The following is a 22,977-nucleotide window of genomic DNA, read 5'->3' as shown; positions in this document are numbered from 1 at the left end:
CTGCCGTTTGACGGGCTTACGGTCTGATCGGGGAATCGGGTCTGCCCTGCACCGTCGCTTGTCCCACGTGGGGCTCACTGCCCTAAGTGGGGGAGGTTTGGGGCTGTTTCTCACCATCGTAGCCTCTTCGCTAGACCAGCAGGACCACAGTTCCCACAGGGAAGGGTCACTGGTGTTATGGGGCAGAGGCCTAGCTAGCCTCGCTGAGTCTTTCCTGAGAGAAGCCAAAAAGTAGAGGGAGTAGGGTCCTAGGGAGGACGTCCGATCCTACACTGACCTAAACACAAGGCCTTCAGAGACCCCGACTTCTGAAGAGCCTTTTTTTTTTCCTTCAAGTCTAGTCTGTTTCCCACGCTTTATTCCTTATCACTCCCCCTCAACCGCAAATTCCCAGAACAGGACCTGGAAGGGCTTCCTACCCCTGTTCTCCCTCCTACTTAGACCCTGAGCCCCGTATGGGACAGAGATTTTGTCTGACCTGATTATCTTGTGTCTACCCCAGCGCTTAGAACAGTGCTTGACACAAAGTCAGTGTGTAATATATATATAATAATAATAGTAATAGCCCTCTCCCTGCAGGATGATTTAAGGGGCTGTCTTCAGCTCTGCCCCTGGCTGGGGCTAGAAAAGGTACCACAGGAGACCTTCCTTCCTGTACCACAAGGCTGTGTCTACCTGGATGCTCCCAGGTGCCTAGTACAGTGCCCTGCTGCACCCAGTAAGCTCTCAATCAATACCACTGGTTAACTGACTGATCAAATGCACCAGAGACTTTATTTTGCAGTTCAGAAAACAGTCCAAATTGGGGAATGACTGGCCAGAAATCTTTCCCACCCACTCATCACTTCCTAACTTTAGGGCTTGGGAACAGTGGGGAGAGGAAGAGAGAATCAATTAATGCATCAGTGGTATTTGTTGAGCGCTTACTAGGTGCAGAGCACTGTACTAAGTGCTGGGGAGAGTACAGTCTAGGAAGAAGTCAGGAGATGCAGAGACACCCAAGGCAGCCCTAGCCCCTGACCGTATTTGTGACCCGATGGGATGTGGATGAAAGCCCCATATCTCCCTCCTCCCGCAGGAGCCTGGACCGCCTGGATTCTGTCGACATCCTGCTGCCCTCCAAGTTCCCAAGCTGGGAGGAGGAATTCAACCCTATCAGTGAGAGCGTCAATGAGGCCAGCTGCATCAACCAGGTGGGTGGGGGAGAGAGGGGTTGGATGGAAAGGGGGGCTGGGAGAACGGAGGGGGTTGGGGACTAGGGAATAAAAGAGGAATTAGGATCTGCGAAGGGGCTGGAAGGGACTGTCTTCTCTTTTTTTAAAAAAAATAACATTCCTTAAGCGCTTACTAGGTACCGGGCACGGTACTAAGCGCTAAGGTAGATAAAAACTGATCAGGTAGGACACAGCCTCTGTCCCACATGAGACTCTCAGTCTTAATCCCCATTTTACAGATGAGGTAACTGAGGCACAGAGAAATTAGGTGACCTGCCCAAAGTCACGCACACAGAGCCGGGATTAGAAACCACAACCTCTGACTCCCAAGACGGGTCTCTTTCCACTGAGCGTCCAAAATGCTCTCATCGCCTTTTTCCTTTGCCAGTCGCCCTTTAATGAGTCTGCCTCCCTTCCAGGCACATTTCATAGCTTTTGGGGTACTTTAACCAAAAAAAGAAGAGGAAATTAACATAGTCCGAAGCAAACTTTGACTGGGATGGGCTGCCCACGATGAGCGAAGGAGTCACCTCGGGTCCCAGTTTGGCTCCTCCCTCCCTCCCACCAACTCTCTTTACATTCCTCCGCTCCTCCCTCCAGCCCCGACGAGTAGCCCCTCCATTCCACCGCACCCATCACACCCATCACACCTTCTGCAGTGCTAACCACTTAGTACAGTGTTCTGTGCAGAGTGAGCATTCAGTAAATACCATCGTCCATGGAACAAAGAGGCGCTGAAGGGCGCTGTGGTCTGGAGCGGTGGGAGAACGTCCCTTGGAGGGGGAGATGCAAGAATGGAGCAGTTTGTCGAAATGGAGACTCTAAAAGGGAGAGGTTGCAGCGGATATTACCCCAGGAATCTCCAGAAGCCAAAGATCTGGGACTCGGAAGTTCAGGAGTGAGGCGGTCGGACTGTCCCTGGGATGCGGGAGGCAGAAGGGGAGAATTCTGGCCACCCCAGAGTTCTCTGCAAAGCAAGGAGGCACCAGGTGGCATCAGCGTTCTTGAGTGCTCAGATGGGCCCTGCCCTCTCAGAGACAAAAAAGAGCCACCTTCTTTTGTTGAAAAGAAGGGGAGAGGAAAGCAAACACCTTCCCCTACCTCTACGTCCTCCAACAAAGACCTGTCCTTATCATTATTATTATTATTATTGTTGTTAAAAATAACAATATAGTATTTGTACGTGCCAAGCACTGTACTAAACGGTAGGATAGCTACAAGATAATCAGGTCCCACATGGGGGTCGCCATCCAAGTAGGAGGGGGAACGGGTATCGAGTCCCCATTTTTCAGGTGAGGGAACTGGGGCACAGAGAAGTTCAAGTGACTTGCCCAAGATCACCCAGCAGGTATGTGGAGGAGCCGAGGTTAGAACCCAGGTCCTTTGACAGCAGGCCCATGCTCTTTCCACTCAGCCGCTTCCCTGTCCTTGACCATATGAGCCCTGAGACCATCTGGAGAGGGAAAGCTGGAATCCGCTAGACTGTGAGCTCATTTTGGGCAGGGTATGTGTCTGTTGTTGAATTGTACTCTCCCAAGCGCTTAGTACAGGGCTTTGCACACTGTAAGGGCTCAATAAATACAATGGAATGAAGGAATAGAAGAAAATCCAGGACTCCTGACCACATAGGGCACCTGAAACCATTGCGCTCTCCCAGGAGAACTCCCCATTACATCTTTCTCCTCCTTATACAACCTCACACCGGGCCTGGAAGTTTAAGTCTTGGGCTGTATCGGCAGCTTTCCAAAGGTTGCAAAGCCCAAGAAAGATTGGGGCCCATCTTGTTCTCCCCCTTTAACCTTCCCCAACTCTCTCTTCCACAGATATTTGGACAGGCCACATTTATTCCTCAGATATTTACCCATGACGAGCAGGTACAGTATGTTTCCCATGTTTTTCTTGTTCCGGTTTCTTCTCTCCCCCTGGGGTCCCGCCTCGAATCTGCCCAACAGGACCACTGGGGATGATATCCAGGAGCCAGAGCAATGGAGAAGCTCCAAGAAGCACTAGACTCCCATTTGCAGCTCCATAAACATGGATAATAATAATAATAATGGTATTAATTAAGTGTTTACTATGTGTCAAGCACTGCTCTAAGCACTGGGAGAGATGCAAGCTAATCAGGTTGGACACAGTGCCTGTCCCACATGGGGCTCACACTCTTAAACCCCATTTTTCAGATGAGGTAACTGAGACACGGGACAAGTTAAGTGACTTGCCTGAGGTCACACAACAGACAAAAAACGGAGCCGGGATTAGAACCTAGGTCCTCCTGACTCCCAGGCCCGTGCTCTGTCCACTAGGCCACACTGCTCTGACCCCCGTTAGACTTCAGCGAATGAGATAGCAACTTCCATCTGCCTCCCAAGCTCCTGCCCAGATAGGCCTGTAGGATCAAACTCTGAGGCAGGGAATGGAGAGGTTGATGATTGAATTCATGGGGATGAAAGGAAGCAGGGTGATGGAAGATGTTTTAGGGCATGTGTGGGATGGTTGGCTACTAGCATCGTTGCCATTAAAGGTTGGGATCTCCGATAAGCTTGGCTTTATAGCTTTCCTCCAGCTAAGGATCCCCAAAACGAAACTTCTGCCGTTCTGTGTCAAATTAAAGGGGGAAATGGACTTTGTTGACAAAACGTGAAGTCATTCCCAGATATCCCCCAGGTCAACACCCATCCACACCCCCATAGATTTCCCCTGGGTGTCCAACTCTTTAGCTTAGCGTGCTTTTTCTCCCAAGATCACTGAAACCCATCTAGGAAAACTCAACTTTCCCCTTACTCCCACCTGCCCAAAAAAGATTGCATTCCCCAAATCAGGGCCGCCGAGCATTTCTACTCATCACCATCCATATACACCAGACCACCACATTCCCCACCTTCAAGGCATTATTAAGGTCACATCTCCTCCAAGAGGTCTTCCCCGATAAAACCCTCTTTTCCCCGAATCCCTCTCTCTCCTGCGTCGTCTATGTGCTTCGATCTGTTCCCTTTGGGCATTTGGTATTCACCTCACCCTCAGTTCTACAGCCTTTAATGTACGTAACTGTAAATTGTTATTATCATTTTATGGTATTTTATTTTATTCTATGTGTCAGTCGCTGTAGTCAATGCAGAAATAAATTATGGGGCTGGGCAATGGAGAAGGGAGTGGGAAAAGAGGAAATGAGGGTTTATTTAGAGAAGACCTCTTGGAGGAGATGTTCCTTCAATAAGAAAGAGGTGGAGAAGCAGGACGATGAGGAAGAGGTGGAAGAAGAGAGGAAGGAGGAGGAGGCAGGAAAGGAAAGGGAAGAGAGAGGAGGAGCCAGGATGGTGACAGTGGGCCTTCTTTAGGAAATCCAAACTCACGGCTTAATCCCAGAAGTTCTTGGTTCCGGGCAAATATTTGAAGGAACTTCCTGTCCGCCCCCCGTCAGGACTGACAGCGGCAGCCCTCAGCAGGGCCCACCGTCAGGAAAGAGCCGGAAGGTCTGTCTCCTGTGATCACTTGACCGGGGTCACGGGACAAGGGTGGAAAATGTCCCGAAGGACCGATCTTCTCCAGTCCTCCCCGGGTCTCGTCCAGAGGCAGAACTCCCGACGCCGCCTCTGAGAAGCTTCAGCCATTCCGGCCCCTGCCCCCAACTGACCCTTCTCCTCCCCACCCTCTGTCCCCCGGCAGGTCAGGGAGGCCGAGCTGAGCGACCAGTATGAGACGGAGGCAGCGTGTGAGTCGGCCTACAGCGAGGCAGAATCCGCCGCCGCTGAGGTCCTGGATCTGCCCCTGCCCAGCTACTTCCGCTCCCGGAGCCACAGCTATCTCCGAGCCATCCAGGCGGGCTGCTCCCAGGACGAGGACAGCATCTCCCTCCAGTCCCTCTCCCCACCACCAACCGGAAGCATTGGCAGCAATCGCACGCTCCCCAGTAAGTCCTGCTGGGCGGAAGAGGGGAGAGGGGAGGGCAGGAGGGAGCGAGGGCGGAACTCAGCCGTGGAGTCATGGAGGATTCTGGGGTAGAGGGCCGGCTTAGGCTGGGGGTGGCCCACAGGTTCCCCTGGTTCTTACTGGGACCAGCCCAACGCCCGTCGGTCTGGGCTTGGATGTCTGTCCAGCACCTGAGGAGCCTGTTCTGGGGTGGATGGTTGTGGTGGGGCACCTGAGGCCCTGGCAGAGCGGGCAGGATCCTTGCAGTGTCGTGCTTCCAGAGATGTTTGGTCTGGTCTACAGGAAGCAGCGTGGTCTAGTGGGTAAATCTTGGGCCTGGGAGCCAGAGGGCCTGAGTTCTAATCCCAGCTCTGCAGAAGCAGTACGACCTAGTGGCTAGAGCCCGGGAGTTAGAAGGACCTGGGTTCTAATCTCAGCTCCGCCACTTGTCCGTTGTGTGATCTTGGGCAAGTCGCTTCACTTCTCCGTGCCTCAGTTACCTCCTCTGTAAAATGCGGATTAAGATTGTGAGCCCCATGTGGGACAGGGACTGTGCCCAAGCCCATTTGTTTGTATCCTCCCCGGTTCTTAGTACAGTGCCTGGCACAAAGGAAGCGCTTATCAAATACCATCGCTAGTATAATTATTATTACTATTGTCCTCTGCATGACCCTGGGCAAGTCATTTAGCTTCTCTGTGCTTCAGTTTCCTCAACTGCATCAGGTCGGATCAGCCAGGAGCCAGGATCAGGCTGGATCAGGTAAAGCAGAAAATGACTGGGCGCTGTGCGGCTCTAGCCTGGGCACCTCAGCACTTACAGCTGGATAGAGGAACTGGCCTGTTGCTAGAGGAGCCTGTTGTTGAGAACTGGCCCGTCGTTTTTTGGGGAGAACCAGACAAAGGTATAGCCGATGAAGACGCAGAGAAACAGCGCGGTCTAGTGAATAGAGCACGGGCCTGAAAGTCAGAAGGACCTGGGTTCTAATCCCGGCTCGCCTCTTCTCTGCTGTGTAACCCTAGGCAAGTCACTTCACTTCTCTGCGCCTCGGTTCTGACTCCCTTCTGACTCCCATGGGGCCGCTCTGCTTAAGAGTAGGTACGGCACACCGAGAGGGGGCTGCAAGGTACCATCTGCATCAGCACCCCCTGGGTTCCTCGGAACCGAGTACTCTGCTGACCAAATGGGCAGGGGTTAAATTGTGCCCATGCCCAAACCCGGGGGCCGGGGAGAGGCGGCTGGCACCTCAGAGCGCTCGCTGCTTTCAGCTGCAGAGAAGCCCACAGGGGCCTGAAGGCCTTAAAAATTAAAAATAGAATGGATGTCCATCCCCTAGGTCTAACACACTTTTAGGTCTAATGAGGAAGAGATGGAAGAGGAGAGGAAGGAGGAGGAGGCAGGAAAGGAACGGGAGGAGAGAGGAGGAGCAGGATGGTGACAGTGTTTGGGCCTTCTTTAGGAAATCCAAACTCACGGCTTAATCCCAGAAGTTCTTGGTTCCGGGCAAATATTTGAAGGAACTTCCTGTCCGCCCCCCGTCAGGACTGACAGCGGCAGCCCTCAGCAGGGCTCACCGTCAGGGAAGAGCCGGAAGGTCTGGGTCCTCTGATCGCTTGACCGGGGTCACAGGCCGGGGAGCGGGGCGGCTATTACGTCCAGCAGCCCCCTGCCTCCGAGAAGTGAGGCCCAGAGTGCTACTGTTGCAACCCAGGCTCGCTGGTGATCGAGTACAGATTTGCCCAGCTGGAGTGGGGCCAGCCTTATTCTGTCAGGGCCACAACCGGGCATTAACCCGGTCCAGATGCAGGGGCCTGGCCTCGATGACCTCTGGAGCCCCATTGCAGCTCTAGGATTCTTGAATTTGCTGCGCTTTGTTGGCTATTGTGTAGAACCAAGAGTTGGACACGGTCCCTGCCCTGGGGTTACTTAGACAGTGGATCCACTCACAAGCTTGGAAAGGACAGAGAAACATATTCAGGCGTGGAAATCATGCCGACGGGGCGGAGCCTCCTAGGACATCCAGCAGGGCCCAGTCTGCCCAGCCGGCTGTGGAGTCTAATGATTCCACAGGAAGAGTTTACTGGAAAGAGCCTGGGCCTGGGAGTCGGGGGACCTGGATTCTAAACCCAGCTCTGCCACTTGCCTCCCTGGGGGACCTTGGGCAAATCACTTGACTTCTCCGTTCCTCAGTTTCATCAACTATAAATTGGAGATGAAATGCCGGTTCTCCCTCCCCCTTAGACGGTAAGCTTCATGTAGGACAGGGATAATTGGATTGAATTTACCCCAGTGGGATCCCAGTGTGGGGGAATCTCCAAAGGGTCTGACACTGTGGGCAGTTTGGCCAACAAGCATCTCTGTCCCACCGCAGCTCGGGCAACTGAACAGCCCAATTTAGGGGTGCACTCCGCTCCCTGAAATTCACCAAGGATTGTGAAAGGCACACTGCACATCTCCAGCTTCAAACTCAAGTCAGCCAATCATATTTACTGAACGTTTAATGTGTGCTAAGCTCGGGGAGAGTACAATATACCAATAAATAGACACATTCCTAATCCACGATGACCTTACAGTCTAGAGGGGGAGATGGACATTAATAGAAATAAATAAATCACAAGAACTCAAGACCTCTCGTTAGTAGCCAGGTCTGGCCAGACACAACTCTGGCCCTACAAACTGCCGTGGTGTCGTTTTGGAATACGGAGGATAATGGGATGGAAAGGTGGCCAGATGGACTATCGCCTTACTCCCGGGACACCAGGGGCAAACCCAGGAACAGACCCCAACTGCCTTTGGAGAAGTCAGGGTGGCCTGGTGGATAGAGCGTGGTCCTGGGAGTCAGAAGGACCTGGGTTCTAATCCTAGCTCCGCCATTCGACTGCTGTTTGGGATTGTGGGCAAGCCATTTAGCTTCTCTGTGCCTCGGTTACTTCTTCTGTAAAATGGGGATTAAGACTCTAAGCTCGTCCTCGAGACTGTAAACTCGTCGTGGGCAGGGAATGTGTCCGTTTATTGTTATATTGTATTCTCCCAAGCTCTTAGTACAGTGCTCTGCACACAGTAAGCGCTCAATAAATCCAATCGAAGAAGGAATGAATGACTGTAAGCGTCACGTGGGACATGGGGACTGTGTCAAACCGGATTAGATTCCTCTCGTATTCTCCCGAACTCTTAGAACAGTGCTCTGCACGTAGTAAGCTCTCAATAAATACAATTGGTTGATCGATCGATTATATTCATTCATTCATTCAATCGCATTTAGTGAGCGCTTACTGTGTGCAGAGCACTGTATGCGTTCAATAGTATTTATTGAGCGCTCACTAAGTGCAGAGCACTGTACTAAGCGCTTGGAAAGTACAATTCGGCAACAGACAGAGACAATCCCTACCCAACGATGGGCTCCCAGTCTAGAAGCAGAGGGAAGCAGCGGGGCTCAGTGGAAAGAGCCGGGCTTGGTTTTCAGAGGTCGTGGGTTCTAAACCCGGTTCCGCCACTTGTCAGCTGTGTGACCTTGGGCAAGTCACTTAACTTCTCTGGGCCTCAGTTACCTCATCTGTAAAATGGGGACGAAGACTGTGCGCCCCACGCGGGACAATCTAATTCCCTTGTATCTCCCCCAGCGCTTAGAACAGTGCTTGGCACATAGTAAGCGCTTAACAAATAGCGACATTACTGTTATTAGAAGGGGGAGGTCTACCCCAGCCCTTAGTACAGTGACTGGCACATCGCTGTGGGCAGGGAATGTGTCTGTTTGTTGTTGTAGCGTACTCTCCTAAGCGCTTGGTAGAGTGCTCTGCGCACAGTAAGCTCTCAGTCAATCTAATCGAGTGAATGACATACTAAGCCCCTAACAGGTACCTTAAAGCAGCGTGGCTCAGTGGAAAGAGCCCGGGCTTGGGAGCCAGAGCTCCTGGGTTCGAATCCCGGCTCTGCCACTTGGCAGCTGGGTGACTGTGGGCAAGTCACTTCACTTCTCTGTGCCTCAGTTCCCTCATCTGTAAAATGGGGAATAAAACTGTGAGCCTCACGTGGGACAAGCTGATTCCCCTGTGTCTACTCCAGCGCTTAGAACAGTGCTCTGCATATAGTAAGCGCTTAACAAATACCAACATCATTATCATTATTATTATTATTATTAAAAACAAAATAAGACAGAACAAAACAAAACCCAAAAAAACCCTTTACCCAGCAGAGGGCAGGGTTTGCTCCCGTATCAGCAAGAAGTAGAGACTTTGCCAACCTAAAATGGAATCGGATGAGCCCTGAGAGAACCCGGGGAAGTCGGAAAATACAAGGAGAGACTGGATCGGGCGAACGCCTTGGTGGCCTCCCTCACAGACAGGAATACGATGGTCTAACCGGAATGGAATTATTTCTATTTCTATATTTTTGCACCCCTTTCCGCCGGGCAACCGCAGCTCCCCACTTCGGAGATCAGACACCTGCAGCTATTCCAACGGATGGGCCCGGTCCGTTAAGGTTCTCATAATAATAAAACAGTTCCTGACGCATAGTAAGCTCTTGATAGAAACCATTAAAGATGACAGTGATTATTGGACTCTTTAAGCACTTACTGTGTGCCAAGCATTGTGCTGAAGTGCTCCGGTAGATACCAGATAATCGGGTTGGACTTGATCCCTGTCCCACATAGAGCTCACGGTAGGAGGGAAGAGGATTTAATCCCCATTTTGCAGATGAGGAAACTGAGGCACAGAGCAGTTAAGTGACTTACCCAAGATCACATAGCAGCAAAATGGCAAAGCTGGGATTAGAACCCAGACAAGCAGCGTGGCCTAATGAATAGAGCATGGGCCTCGGAGTCGAAAGGATCCGGGTTCTGATCCCAGCTCTGCCACTTGTTTGCTGTGTGACCTTGGGGAAGTTACTTCACTTCTCTGTGCCTCGATAACCTCACTTGTAAAATGAGGATTAAGACAGAGCTCTGTGCGGGACAGGGACTGTGTCCAACCTGATTAGCTTCTATCTACCCCAGAATTTAGAACAGTGTCTGTACTGCACACATAGTAACCACTTAACAGATACCATTTCTTTCTATAAAAACCAGGTCCTCCGTCTCCCCGGCCTCTTTCCATTAGGTCACACTGCTGACCACGTTTTTCATCATCCTGACTTAGTTCTGGGCTTCCACTGAAACAGCAGTGTTCTGTCACCGTGATGCAGGAGCCCTAGAAAGAGGGGGAAAAGATTCAGTGCAAGGTCAACTGGCAATAACCTAGGGGCGAAAGCTCTGACTTGCCCATTCCAAGCCCTAAAGCATAGTGCAGTGGCTAGAGCACCGGCCTGAGAGTCAGAAAGTCATGGGTTCTAATCCCAGCTCTGCCCCTTGTCTGCTGTGTGACCTTGGGCAAATCACTTCACTTCTCTGTGCCTCAGTTACCTCATTTGTAAAATGGGGATTGAGGCTGTAAATCCCACGTAGGACAGGGACTGCGTCCGACCCGATTTGCTTGTATCCACCCCAGTGCTTAGTACGGTGCCTGGCACGTAGTAAGTGCTTAACGAATACCATGATTATTATTATTATTCTAGTCCCGACTGGGCCACTGATTCACCATGGAGCTTGGAGCAAGTTACTTAACCTCCGTGACTCAGTTATCTCATCCATAAAATGGAAATAATGCTTGCCCCTCTCTCTCTCACTAGGCTGGTATGAGATAATTGTCTTTATGGTGGTTTTTTAATTCATAATTACTAGTCTAAGAGCCCTTCACATGACAGGGAAAGAGTGATAGTTGGGATGGCAGCCTTGAGAGAGCGTGGGGAAAGAGGGGTAGAAGGGACAGCAAGGGTCAGGGCTCCGGCCCCTGTCGCTGACTTCGTCTTTCACCCCCGATTCGGACCTCGGCTACCTAAGGCCCAGGACACACAGGGCTTGAAGATGGGTGCAAGGTCCCTCAAGAAGTTGAGAGTGAGACAATCGCAGGTGCAGGGAGTTTTGCCTCCCTAGAACCCCAGGGAATACTGGACTGTTATGGCTACTCCGTGTGGCTAGAGAGAGGGGGAGAAGCGGCTTTGCCTAGTGGCTTTGGCGGTCAGAAGGACTTGAGTTCTAATCCCAGCTCCACCACATGTCTGCTGTGGGACCTTGGGCAAGCCATTTCACTTCTCTGTGTCTCAGTTCCCTCATCTGCAAAATGGGGATTACGACTGTGAGCGCTATGTGGGAAAGGGACTGTGTCCAACCTGATTGTCATGTATCTACCCTGGCACTTAGCACAGTGCCTGGCACACTGTAAGCCCTTAACAAATATCATTTAAAAAGAGCAGGGGGGAAAGTAAAGATGTCTGCTCCGCCATTTTGTAGCGTCCACTATGGAGGCAGGCTTGGGAGCACATGGGTGAGTGCAACGTGGCCTAATGGAAAGAGCAAGGGCCTGGGAGTCAGAAGGTCATGGATTCTAATCCCACCTCTGCTACTTGTCTGCTGTGTTACCTTGGGAAAGTCACTTCACTTCTCTGGGCCTCCGTTACCTCGTCCGTAAAATGGGGATTAAGACTGTAGCCCTTTGTGGGACAGGGACTGTGTATAGTGACGGTCACATAGTAAGTGCTTAACAATTATCATCATCATCATTATTATTATTATTATTATTATTAATAACAGCACCCATTAGCACTATGCATACCTCTGTGGCCTCAGGCCAAGTCTCTTATCGCCTGATTCCTCTCTGGCCGGATACGTTCCGAGTAGGCGAGCGCTTGATCTCTGACCGATCATTTCTCTGTCTCTAAATTCGTCCAGCGGTAAAAGCGGGCCACAGGTGTGACCCAGGTTGGTCTCTGCCCCGTCCCCATCACCCCCATTTTAGTACCAGCAAGGACAACACCTGGGGGGGAGGGGAGGGGGGGTCACATGCCACCATCGCCAAAACAAGCCCCCCACTCCTAGGGTTACTGACAGGAAAAATCCAACAGGGCCGACTTCAGAGGTGTCTGGGAATTACGGCGTATGAATTATTTCTCTCTGAATGATCTACAACGTAGGACAGAACTCACCCTCTCAGCAGCGCAAGGTGTTTTTTCAGCACTGCCCCTCTTTTCCCTCGACCGTATTTTTTTCTGGAACTGTCAGCGTGTGACTCCCTTTGTTCCTCACCCCTATAGAAACTTCCTCTCCCCCCCTCCAACCCACTCCCTTCTACCGGGAAGCTACCCTCCCCTTCTCTCCCCCCACCCCCACCCCTCCGGGCCCACCCTTGCATGTACACGGTCCCCATCACCTCCTTCCTCTCGCTCACTTCCTCCCGGCCTTTTGCCGTGTTGGGGCTCGATCACAGACGTTCAAGCTTCCGACTCCGAAGTCCTGTCCACACTCTGTCTGGTGGTGGGCTTCATCCCTCTTTGAGGATTGGACATCCTTCCCTAAGAAGATTATTCTGGGCCAGCTCACATTTTGGACAGACAAAGGGAGGCTGCTTTGGGGAAAATAACAGCTAGGAACTTCTGACTGATGTGAGGAAAGCCCCTGTTTCTGCATGGATCCAGGTCTAATGAAGGGAACAAAGGTTAGTCGCCGCCTGCTGTGCAATTCCCATTTGGAGGGGTCTCACTCATCCCCCCTCCATCTCCCAATTATCCCAAGAAACAGGGCCCCGCGGCCAGTTCTGTTCGCCCGGGGAGGTATCTGCCTGCATCGACCCAGGGAAATTTCTGACCACGTTTAATGGCTGAGCTTGGGTGGGAATGACAGAGTCCGACGATTATTGCCTGGCTCGATCTTATTCGGTTTTTGGTTCTCTCCTTAGCTGCTTTCCAAGGGGAAAAAAAAAATAAAGCTCTCTTTCCCTTCCAACTTCCTCCTCCTTTCTGACCTAGATTTCGCATTCCAGAAATAGCTTTCTCAGGCAAACTGGCAGGAAGAGGATTATTGTTTGGTACAACCAGAGAGTGTGAGCTCTTTCCTCTTGCATTTCATCATTGCACACACGTACAGGATTTTTCAATGTCTCGACTGTGGGTCTCTGATATATTTCCCCAGTCTCTGGGTCTGTTCCTCTCTGTCTCTCCTTCTCCATCAGCGCGTAGCAACTCCACTTTAGCTTTGTTTCGTAAGTATGAATGTGGACAAGATCTTTATCTGTATCCACATGCATACGATCTCTCTCGTTATCATCACTGTTTCTTAAATCCAGGATCTTTATCTGGCCCCTTGTGTAGACTCTCGCTCTCTCTACTTCCCACCTTCATTCTTTTCCTCCCTGCCTCCCTCCCTTCCTCTTTGTTCTACCCTCCAGTTCTGCTCTGTTCTCTTCTCCTGCCCAGAGCTCTTTCTTGCTGTAGGATAAATGAGAGAGAGATTCAAATGAGATAGAGATCGCTCTTCCCGTGGCTGTAAAATAGACAAGTCGATGCCACCTCAGTTGAATGTATGCCTGTAATGCCGGAGGGAATATCGAATTCAATGTCTTTATTTCGTAGTTGTATAATTCAGAGGAGGGGGCAGGAGAATGAAAATCCTGCTGGGAGACCCTGACCCTTTCTGGGCAGTCTTTCTCTTCTTTCTCTGCTGGCCTTTCAAGGGGGGCTGATTCTCTTCTGGAGGCACTTTCTCCTGGGATTTCTGTTTACCTCTGTCCTATCCGCTAGGGTTTCTTGCAGCACTGATAAGGAGCCACAGACTGGGCGAAGCCACCTTTTGGCCCCTTATTTGGAGTGTGCCTCTCTCCCAGCGAACTGCCCCGCTCAGAGGAGTAGGAGGAAGGGGGTGGGTTCACTCCGCCAGCCCCACCCGGAGTCCAGTGACTGCAGCTAGATCCCAGTGGAGGTCCTAGCGGGGCCATGTCACTGCCCTGCCGAAGGGCCAGAACCTTTCGTCTGTGCTCTCCTTGGCCTCCTCTCCGCAGTCCGGGAACCCACTCCCGACTTTTCCTGCTGGGGGTGTTGGGAACAGTGAGGTACTGCTTCCCTTCTCGAGACCCACTCGTGTCCCTTGGGTTTAAATTAGAACTGGTGGTCCGGTCCGGGGCTTCTTGGGGGAATCTGAATTCTTGAGTAGATAGTTCGTGGCCCGAGGCCCTGAAGAACCTGAATCAGATCTGAGGTCTCTCTGGAGTTTGTGGTCCTCAGGCCTGCGAGTGTGACTTAATGGAAAGAGCAAGGGCTTGGGAGTCAGGGGACGTGGGTTCTAATCCCGGCTCTGCCACTTGTCTGCTGTGTCATCTGTAAAATGAGGATTAATGTTGGTATTTGTTAAGCGCTTACTATGTGCAGAGCACTGTTCTAAGCGCTGGGGTAGATACAACGTGATCAGATTGTCCCTCATGAGGCTCACAGTTTTCATCCCCATTTGACAGATGAGGGAACTGAGGCACAGAGAAGTGAAGTGACTTGCCCACAGTCACACAGCTGACAAGTGGCGGAGCCGGGATTAGAACCCATGATCTCTTACTCCCAAGCCCGGGCTCTTTCCACTGAGCCACGCTGCTTCTCTAAGACCGTGAGCCCCACGTGGGACAACCTGATTATCTTGTATCTACCTCAGTGCTTAGAACAGTGCTTGGCACATAGTAAGCTCTTAACAGATACCATAATAATTATTATGATGATGATGCCCTGGGGGTTTCAGGTGGAACCAGACCCCAGGACCCACATAGTAGCAATCCCTGGCAGGTACTCACAGTCTTTCAGGAGTCCTTGGACACTGGAGCTCACCGCAGACAGTCCTCTGCTAATGGAGCCAGACTCTGATTACAATAATAATAATAATTACCATTATTATTATTATATTTGTTGGGCACTGGGGTAGATCAGTCAGTGGTATTTACTGAGCACTTACTATGTGCAGAGCATTGTACTTAGTGCTCGAGAGTGTACAATACAACAGAATTAGCAGGCACATTCACTGCCCATAACGCCCTTACAGTCTAGAGTAGATGTCGGATAATCAGGCTGGACACTGATTTTGTCCCATGTGGAGCTCACAGTCTAAGTGGGAGGGGGAACCGGTATTTAATCCTCATTTTACAGCTGAGGAAACTGAGGCCCAGAGAAGTGAAGTGACTTGCCCAAGGTCACACAGCAAGCACTTGGCAGAGCTGGGATGAGAATCCAGGTCATTTGACTTCCAGGCCCTTGCTCTTTACACTAGAACCTGCCATTTCCATGCCTTTTCCCCTTCTCTCCTCCCACTTCTGACCTCCCGTCCTAGAAGTTCCAGCCTAGTCCAGTCAGTCAAACTGGGGCCCAAGGAGCCAAAGAATTAGCCTGCCAGCTCCCAGTTCACTACGTCCACCTCCTTACCGGGCGACCACCCCCCTCCGCCTCGGTTCCGTTCGTCAACGCCTGCAGGAGGTAGACAAGTGGGAATTTCTAAGTATTGTATCTTAAACAAGAGCGAAAGCTGTCGGCAGAGACCTTGTCTGTTTATTGTTGTATCGTATTCTCCCAAGCGCTTAGTGCAGAGCCCAGCACAAAGTAAGCACTCAATAAATACCACTGACTGACTGACTAATCTCCGGAGGCAGGTCTGAGCACAGGGAACGCCTTTTCTCTCTTAATAATAATAATGGCTATTTGTTAAGCGCTTACTATGTGCCAAGACTGTACAAAGCACTGGGATCAATACAAGATAATCAGGTCAGACACAGTCTGTAGAATTCTGAGACCAAGGGGGACAATAATCTCCATTAAAATGGGCACCTGTTCTAGATGAGATTTTCCTTTCCTTACACCCGTGGGAAATCTGGGAGATCTGAGACGGCCCGAGGCATCTCTGAATTTCTGGATTCAAACCAGCTTTTCCATCTGGGGATTTTCACAGATGTTGAAGGTACCGTGTATCTTGGTTTCAGTTCTTGGGGCAAACTCATACCTGAATGCTGAAAAATCAAAACCGAGGCAGTCAGCCATTCTGTCCCTGAAAGCAGAAAGCATTTCTGGGAATCCAAATCAGCCACCCCCTCACGCCTCCCCCTTTCCAAACCCGTCCAGACATCAGCTTCATCCCACTTCCTTGAATGGGCTTGGGTGGAAGTCTTGGGATTTCACCCAGCCGGCTGTGACTTCATCTGACTTGAAATAGCCACACCCTCTCCAGTCCAGGAGGCTGGGGTGAGTCACGAATAAATCACAGCCATAAAGAGATTCGGATCCTGCTTTCCTCCCCCCACCTCCCTTCTCCACTTGCCCCCGCCGACCCCACCCCCACCCCCACTCCCCCGGGAGAACGGGGCTCCTCTCAAGCCCCCGGAGCCAGGTGGTGTTTGCTGATTCATGGGCCTTGGTCTCCATGACCCCAGGAGGGCTGAAACTCATCACTCTCAAGTCACATTGTGTCCACTACTCCGCCCCACTTAAAGGCCAAGCAGGGCTCTGGCCAAGTCATTTGAGGGCATCCACAACTGCGTGCCCAGAGTCGAAAACTAGACGGCTCCAAGCGCCCGTTTCGAGGTCCCCGTCATCAGTGGTATTTATCGAGCACCTACGGTGTGCGGCGCACTGCCCTGAGCACTTGGGAGACTCCATTACAACAGAGTTGGCAGACACGTTCCTTGCCCACCTCGAGCTTACAGTCTAGAGGGGGAGAGAGACATTAATGTAATCGGCGAGGCCTAATGGAAAGAACGTGATCCTTGGAGTCGGAGGTTCCAATCCCAGCTCTGCTGTGTGACCTTGGGCAAATCACTTAAGTTCCCTGTGCCTCAGTTCCCTCGTCTGTAAAATGGGGTTTAAGACTGTGAGTCAATGCGGGACGGGGACTGTGTCCAGCCTGATTACCTTGTATCTGCCCCAGTGTTTAGAACTGTGCTTGGCACATAGTAAGCGCCTAATAAATACCACAGTTATTATTATTATTATAAGTAAAGAATCTGTAATATAGGGAGAGAGACGTTAATCTCACTGACGTGAGGGCGGCTCCCAGAACTCAACTGCCTAGTTGAGTAGCAAGTTCCATCTCTCCAGCTCTTCAAGGCCAAACAGCCCAGGAGGGTAAATGCGATTAGGTAAAATGAAGCCCAAATTGATCCATCCTCACTGCTCCATGCCCCAGGGATTAACTTGCGTGTTGCAACCGTACCCTGGCGAAGAGCCAACATCCGAACTGGAGTCCGGGTCAGAGGGGCAGAGCTCCTCCGGTCTTGACTTGACCCCGCGTCCAGCCCGACGGAGAATGAGCTAAAGGACCAACCCCACGCCCCCCTCCACAGTTGCTAAGGATAGCTACCGGCAGTGCTCCAAGCAGAGAAGGGGACGTGGAGAATAGTTAATTGGGTGATATCCGGAACTTCCCTGCACCCAGAAGCAGCATGATCTAGTGGCTAGAGCACAGGCCTGGGAGTCAGAAGGATCTGGATTCTAATCCCAGCTCTGCTGTGTGACCTTGGGCACTTCTCTGGGCTTCAGTCAGATTTTACACTTACACCATTCCATGTACAATTTCATTCAATAGTATTTATTGAGCGCTTATTATGTGCAGAGCACTGTACTAAGTGCTTCGAATGTACAAATCGGTAAAATGTACAATATATTAAGAACTTTCTCAGCAGGTCACCCAGCTGCCCATGAGGGGAATAGAATGGGAGGGGGAAGAGAAGGTAACAACTTCCTTGCTTACTGTCACCTTCTTGTCTTTTTCTCTGAGTGACGTGGCTTGTCGGACCCAGCTGGGAGAAATTAAACTCTAAATTCGGTTCAACTTCCAGCGCCGCTGGTTTCCTAGTTTAGAAGTGACAGGATGATCCCGACCCTTCTTGAGAAGGTCTTCCAAGCATCTGATCCCAGACTATGGCATTCTGGTCCAAGTACGTGGTTACTGAGAAACAGCAGATTCCTACGGCTAGGCCCCTTCCACACAATTTAGATCCTCAAGCTAATTACGGTGAAAGAGCTCTAAGAGGTTGTGGTCATTTGAAATCTTTCTCATACCCTTTAACGCTTAGACCACTTAGATCTCTCATGGACACCCCCTGGAGGCTTACAACCTAAAAGGGGAGGCAGACGGACATAAAATGCTTATACTCTTTCCTTAGAATGGGAACATTAAAACTGAGGATGTCTGAAAATACCCCAGTTACATTTATTTGACCCCTCTCGGGATCGCATCTGGAGAGTTTCCAGTACTCTACCAGTCTCGACTGTGGGAGGGAGAGTCAAGCAGAGGCCTAGCCATTCCATTCCTTGCTTGGGCAGTGGCTAGCGAGTGGAAGGCAATATGCTACAAGTCAAAACTCACCTGTGCTGGGCAGCAGGGGGACGGGAGTCGAGGGCGGAGACTCGAGTTAATTGCGCGGAAGGAGGTAATGGTAAACCTCTTCTGTATTTTTATGAAGAAGTCTATGGATACACCTACCAAAACTATTGCAGATGGAGGTGGGTCATTCTGAGAGAGATGTATCCATGGAGCTGTTATGAGTCGGAGACAACTGGACGGTATAAGAAAAGACAAGACATTTATTTGTGAGATGCCTAAATTATTATAGATTTATCCCCTGGGTCATCTGGAATCGTAATTAATTAATGCCATTGATTGAGTGCTTATTGTGTGCAGATCAGATTATCAGATCTGTATCCAAGCATATTATCTTGTATTTACCCCAATACTTAGTACAGTGTTTGGCATGTAATAAGTACCATTAAAACAAAAATCACTGTACTAAGAGCTTGGGAAAGTACAAGGCAAAGGAGTTGGTAGACCCGTTTCCTGCCCACAAGGCACTTGTGATTTAGAGGAGGAGAGAAACATTAAAATAAATTATAGGGTGGGGTTAATATCAAATGCTTAAAGGTTACAGATCCAAGTGCTTACGCGATGCAGAAGGGAGAGGGAGCAGGGGAAATGCGGGCTTAGTGGATTTAGGCAATCATAAATGCACTCTAGGCCATGTGGAGAAGGGTGGGGTGGGTGGTGGGGCGGGGCGATAACTCCGGTTAGTAAGAGATTGGACTCTTGCCTCCAAATAGGTAGAGGTGCTCAGCTTTTGCAACCTCGATAATTATGATCCAAACCCGTCTGGTAAATCGGCAAACCCCACCTCCCCAGCTGGCCTGGAAAGGCGGTCCCAGGAGGTTTGGTGCCAAAAGGCCGATGGGCCGCCGGCTCGTGAGGCGGGGCCGGGCCAATCAGGGCCGAGGAACAGGCTCACTGCTCTGCCCACTGCTCTACCCACGGTGCCCAAACGGCACAGGAGCGGGTGGAAGGAGAGGCCTCTGTTTAGGGTGACACCAGCCTAAAGGCAGTGTGGCTTAGTGGAAAGACCAAGGGCCTGGGAGTCAGAAGGACCTGCTTCTAAGGCCGCCTCTGTCACCTGTTTGCTGCGGGACCTTAGTCATATCACTTCACTTCTCTGGGCCTCAGTTGCCTCATCTGTGAAAAGGGGATTAAGAGTGCGAGCCCAATGGGGGACCAGGACTGTGTCCAACCTTATTAACTTGTATCTACCCCAGTGCTTAGAACAGGGTTTGTCCCATAGTAAGTGCTTAACAAGTACTATAATTACTGTTAATTATTACTATTATCATTCTCTGTGCTTCAGTTACCTCATCTTGAAAATGGGGATTAAGACGGTGAGCTCCATGTGGGACAACCTGATTTGCTTGTATGCACCACTTGACACATAGTAAGCGCTTAACAAATGCCATATTATTATTATTATTTTTACATCCCAGCACTTTCATTCATTCATTCATTCAGTTGTATTCATTGAGAACTTATGGTGTGCAAAGTACTGTTCTAAGCATTTGGGAGAGTACAGTATAACAATAAGCAGACACATTCCCTGCCCACAATGAGCTTACAAAGCAGAGGGCAGTGTCTGGCACGTAGTAAATGCTTAAATACCGTTATTATTAATATTGTTATTATCATTATTATTATCCTACCACAACCCATGACTCCAGGCTGTGACCCTGGTTCATTCTCTTTGAGATTGAAGATGATGAAGAGGAAGGAGTTTCCTTGACCTTTGGGAGCATCAGGAAAAAAGATACAGACGCGTTCCTATTAAAACTCTAGGGGGAGGGTTTGGGCCGGAGCCATTTCCTGAGGAGGCTGGCAGACAGGTTGGCACACCCACGGAGCCAACGCTTCAATCCGGAAGTGGCTTCAACCCAAATGGCTGGAATTGAGATCTGCTCTTGGACAAAGCCTCCTTGTTTAAGAATTTTCAACGATCCCACTGTTGCCCAGCGTGGCACTTCTCCTTCGCGGAGCTCAAAAAGCCCAGAGGGGTAAGTCGGGGAAAACTGTGGCCTAGAGCCAGGGGCTGACGTCACCTGGCAGGGGAATTTCAGGGCTGAGAAAAGGACCCTGGAGTCCTGAACCCAGTCCAAATGTCTGCTCTGCACCCTGTTTCCTCTGTCCTCTAATCGAGAGTTTAAAGTTTCCACACTTGCTCCGCACGCCGATGGGCAGCATCTCAGTTCTTGGAAGTGAACGATCCCTTGTTTCACTTTCCTCTGGGGAGAGGAGATCTGGTCTTAGAGTTCTGGTCAGATTGTATTGTTGAAGCTGATGTGAGTCTCAGAGGCCCTGAAGCTTAGGGATCCGGTCTCCCCAACCCAAACCTGAAATTTAGAATTTGCCCGTATTTTCAATGAAATACCAGAGGCTGCTCCTTTCCCCCAGGAAAGGAGTCAGAAGGACCTGGGTTCTAATCCCGATTCACCCCCTCGTCTGTGTGACCTCGGGCCAGTCACTTAAATTCCCCGTGCCTCAGTTACCTCATCTGTAAAAAGGAGATTAAGACGGGGAGCCCTTTGTGGGACAAGGACTACATCCAATCTGATCATCTTGTACCTAGCCCACCGCTCTGTACAGTGCCTGGAACATAGTAAGCGGTTAACAAATGCCACAATTATTATTAGCAGTATTATGATCATGACAAATGCCACAATTATTATTAGTAGTATTATGATCATGATTATTATTATTCCTGGGTTTTCCCCTTGGCTGTTGAGCTGGGTAGGGAGCAGGCAGCAAGATGAAAGCGAGGAGGATGGGGCAGAAGTGTTGTCTGAGCTCAGCAGAAACCCTGCTGACTCTGGGTGTGGTTCCTTCCTGATTTTGGTTGCCATGGGAGCCTGCAGGATTGTCCTCAGGAAGTTATCTTTAGCCTTTTTGATGAAGTATGTAGCTCATAGTAGACGAAGAAAGATACTTGGATTAGACATTTGGAGTGAGTATTCCTATGCCCCCAGAAGTCTTCATCCCCCAACTCTCAGGATCAAGTTCCAACATAGAACAGATATAAGCTGCACATTTGCAAAGCAGTCCACCTGCTCTGGGGGTGGGCATGCAGTTTAGCCCCATAGTGCCAGCAAGATATTTGCCTTCTTGGGGATCTATCCCGTTGTGTGAACTTGGGCAAATCATTTAATTCATTTCTCTGCGCCTCAGTTACCTCATCTGTAAAAAATGAGGATAAGAGTGTGAGGTCTAAGTGAGACAGGGACTGTGTCCAGAGTCTGATTAACTTGTATCTATCCCAGCGCTTGGAAAAGTGCTTGGCACAAGTGCTTAATAAGTACCATAGTTACTATCATTATTATTATTAACTCACCATCCATATTCTACCCTAGGCTAGATGCCCGGGCTTGGGAGTCAGAGGTCTACGGGTTTGAATCCCGCATCCGCCTCTTGTCAGCTGTGTGACCGTGGGCAAGTCACTTCACTTCTCTGTGCCTCAGTTCCCTCATCTGTAAAATGGGGGTGAAGACTGTGAGCCTCACGTGGGACAACCTGATTACCCTGTATCTACCCCAGCACTTAGAACAGTGCTCTGCACATAGTAAGTGCTTAACAAATACCAACATTATTAATTTAATCAGGTTGGACACAGTCCTTGCCCCACCTGGGCTCACAGTGTAAGTGGGAGATCATGGATAATGATTTCTATTGCATTCCCCTAAGCACTTAGTTCAGTGGTCTGCACATAGTAGAGATTCAGTATATGCTATTGATTGGCTGATGAGATCCACCTAAAGAAAGACTGTTGCTGGGAAGTAAGTGAAAAAAAAAAGAAACAACAGGCGTGGGAGTCAGAAGAGCTGGTTTCTAATCCCAGCTCCGCCCCTTGTGTGCTGTGTGACCTTGGACAAGTCACTTCACTTTTCTCTGCCTCAGTTACCTCATTTGTAAAATGGGGATTAAGACTGTGAGCCCCATGCGGGAGTTGGACTGTGTCCAACCTAATTAGCTTGTATCGACCCCAGTGCTCAGTACAGTGCCTGGCACAGAGTAAGCACATAACAAATACCATTTAAAAAAAAACTAAGCCAGCTGACCAATCCCCAACATTTTGGTTTCCAAGACTCTTCTCCTGGGAGACGGGTGACTGGCAAAAAGATCCCCTTCTTCTATTGGGTTGGGCGTCTCCATATCTGATTCCAAAATATCCCTCTCCACTTTTGGCCTTCTTACCACGTGGAGCAGAAGGGGGCCAGCTAGAGATGGGGGGAAGGGGGGAACCTTGCGAAGAGGTGCAGAAAATACACCACCCCACAAAAGATGTTTTCACATCCATCCTTCACCAAGTTCCAGACTACTAAAGTGAATCAATCAACATTGTGTTCTTCTGTTCTTCAGCATAAACCCTTACTCACCCTATATGAATGATTATTTGGACATTAGCAATCTGGTTGAGACTCATTCAAGTGTATACAGAGCTGTCCTTTGTGTTCAAATCTGTATATGCATGGATTGCTCAAGGACAGTCTGCTGGAAAATTCAGCCATTACCCCTGAAAACTGAGTTGCTCCCACACCAAGGTTTATACTGTCTTTTCAGACAGCCACCTTCGTATTTTTATGATGGTATTTGTAAAATGTAATCTAGACATAACCTAGATCAGGCGGGCCCCGTCCCACAAGTGGCTCACCACCTGAGAGATAGGGGAGCAGGTA

General features: G+C 50.1%; 1 protein-coding gene and 1 non-coding gene across 6 annotated transcripts in view; both read left to right on the top strand.

The window, feature by feature from the left end:
• The window catches only part of DLGAP4 (DLG associated protein 4), a 256,546-nt gene that overhangs the window by 153,241 nt on the left and 80,328 nt on the right, over nt 1-22,977 (top strand). For 4 of the 5 annotated variants that reach the window (XM_029070267.2, XM_029070266.2, XM_029070269.2 and 1 more), the window contains exons 5-7: nt 1,079-1,193; nt 3,038-3,088; nt 4,878-5,121. In XM_029070267.2, the coding sequence (XP_028926100.1) occupies nt 1,079-1,193; nt 3,038-3,088; nt 4,878-5,121 (410 nt within the window). The remainder of the gene's footprint in view (nt 1-1,078; nt 1,194-3,037; nt 3,089-4,877; nt 5,122-22,977) is intronic. The other variant, XM_029070268.2, reaches the window with a different exon arrangement.
• On the top strand, nt 18,163-18,300 carry LOC114814125. The gene has a single exon (XR_003761862.1). It is a non-coding gene; the product is annotated as a small nucleolar RNA SNORA7 (small nucleolar RNA).

The sequence above is a fragment of the Ornithorhynchus anatinus genome, chromosome 8 (genome assembly GCF_004115215.2).
Source record: "Ornithorhynchus anatinus isolate Pmale09 chromosome 8, mOrnAna1.pri.v4, whole genome shotgun sequence".
In the NCBI taxonomy this organism is placed as follows: domain Eukaryota; kingdom Metazoa; phylum Chordata; class Mammalia; order Monotremata; family Ornithorhynchidae; genus Ornithorhynchus; species Ornithorhynchus anatinus.
This window is presented reverse-complemented; position numbering and strand designations above follow the sequence as displayed.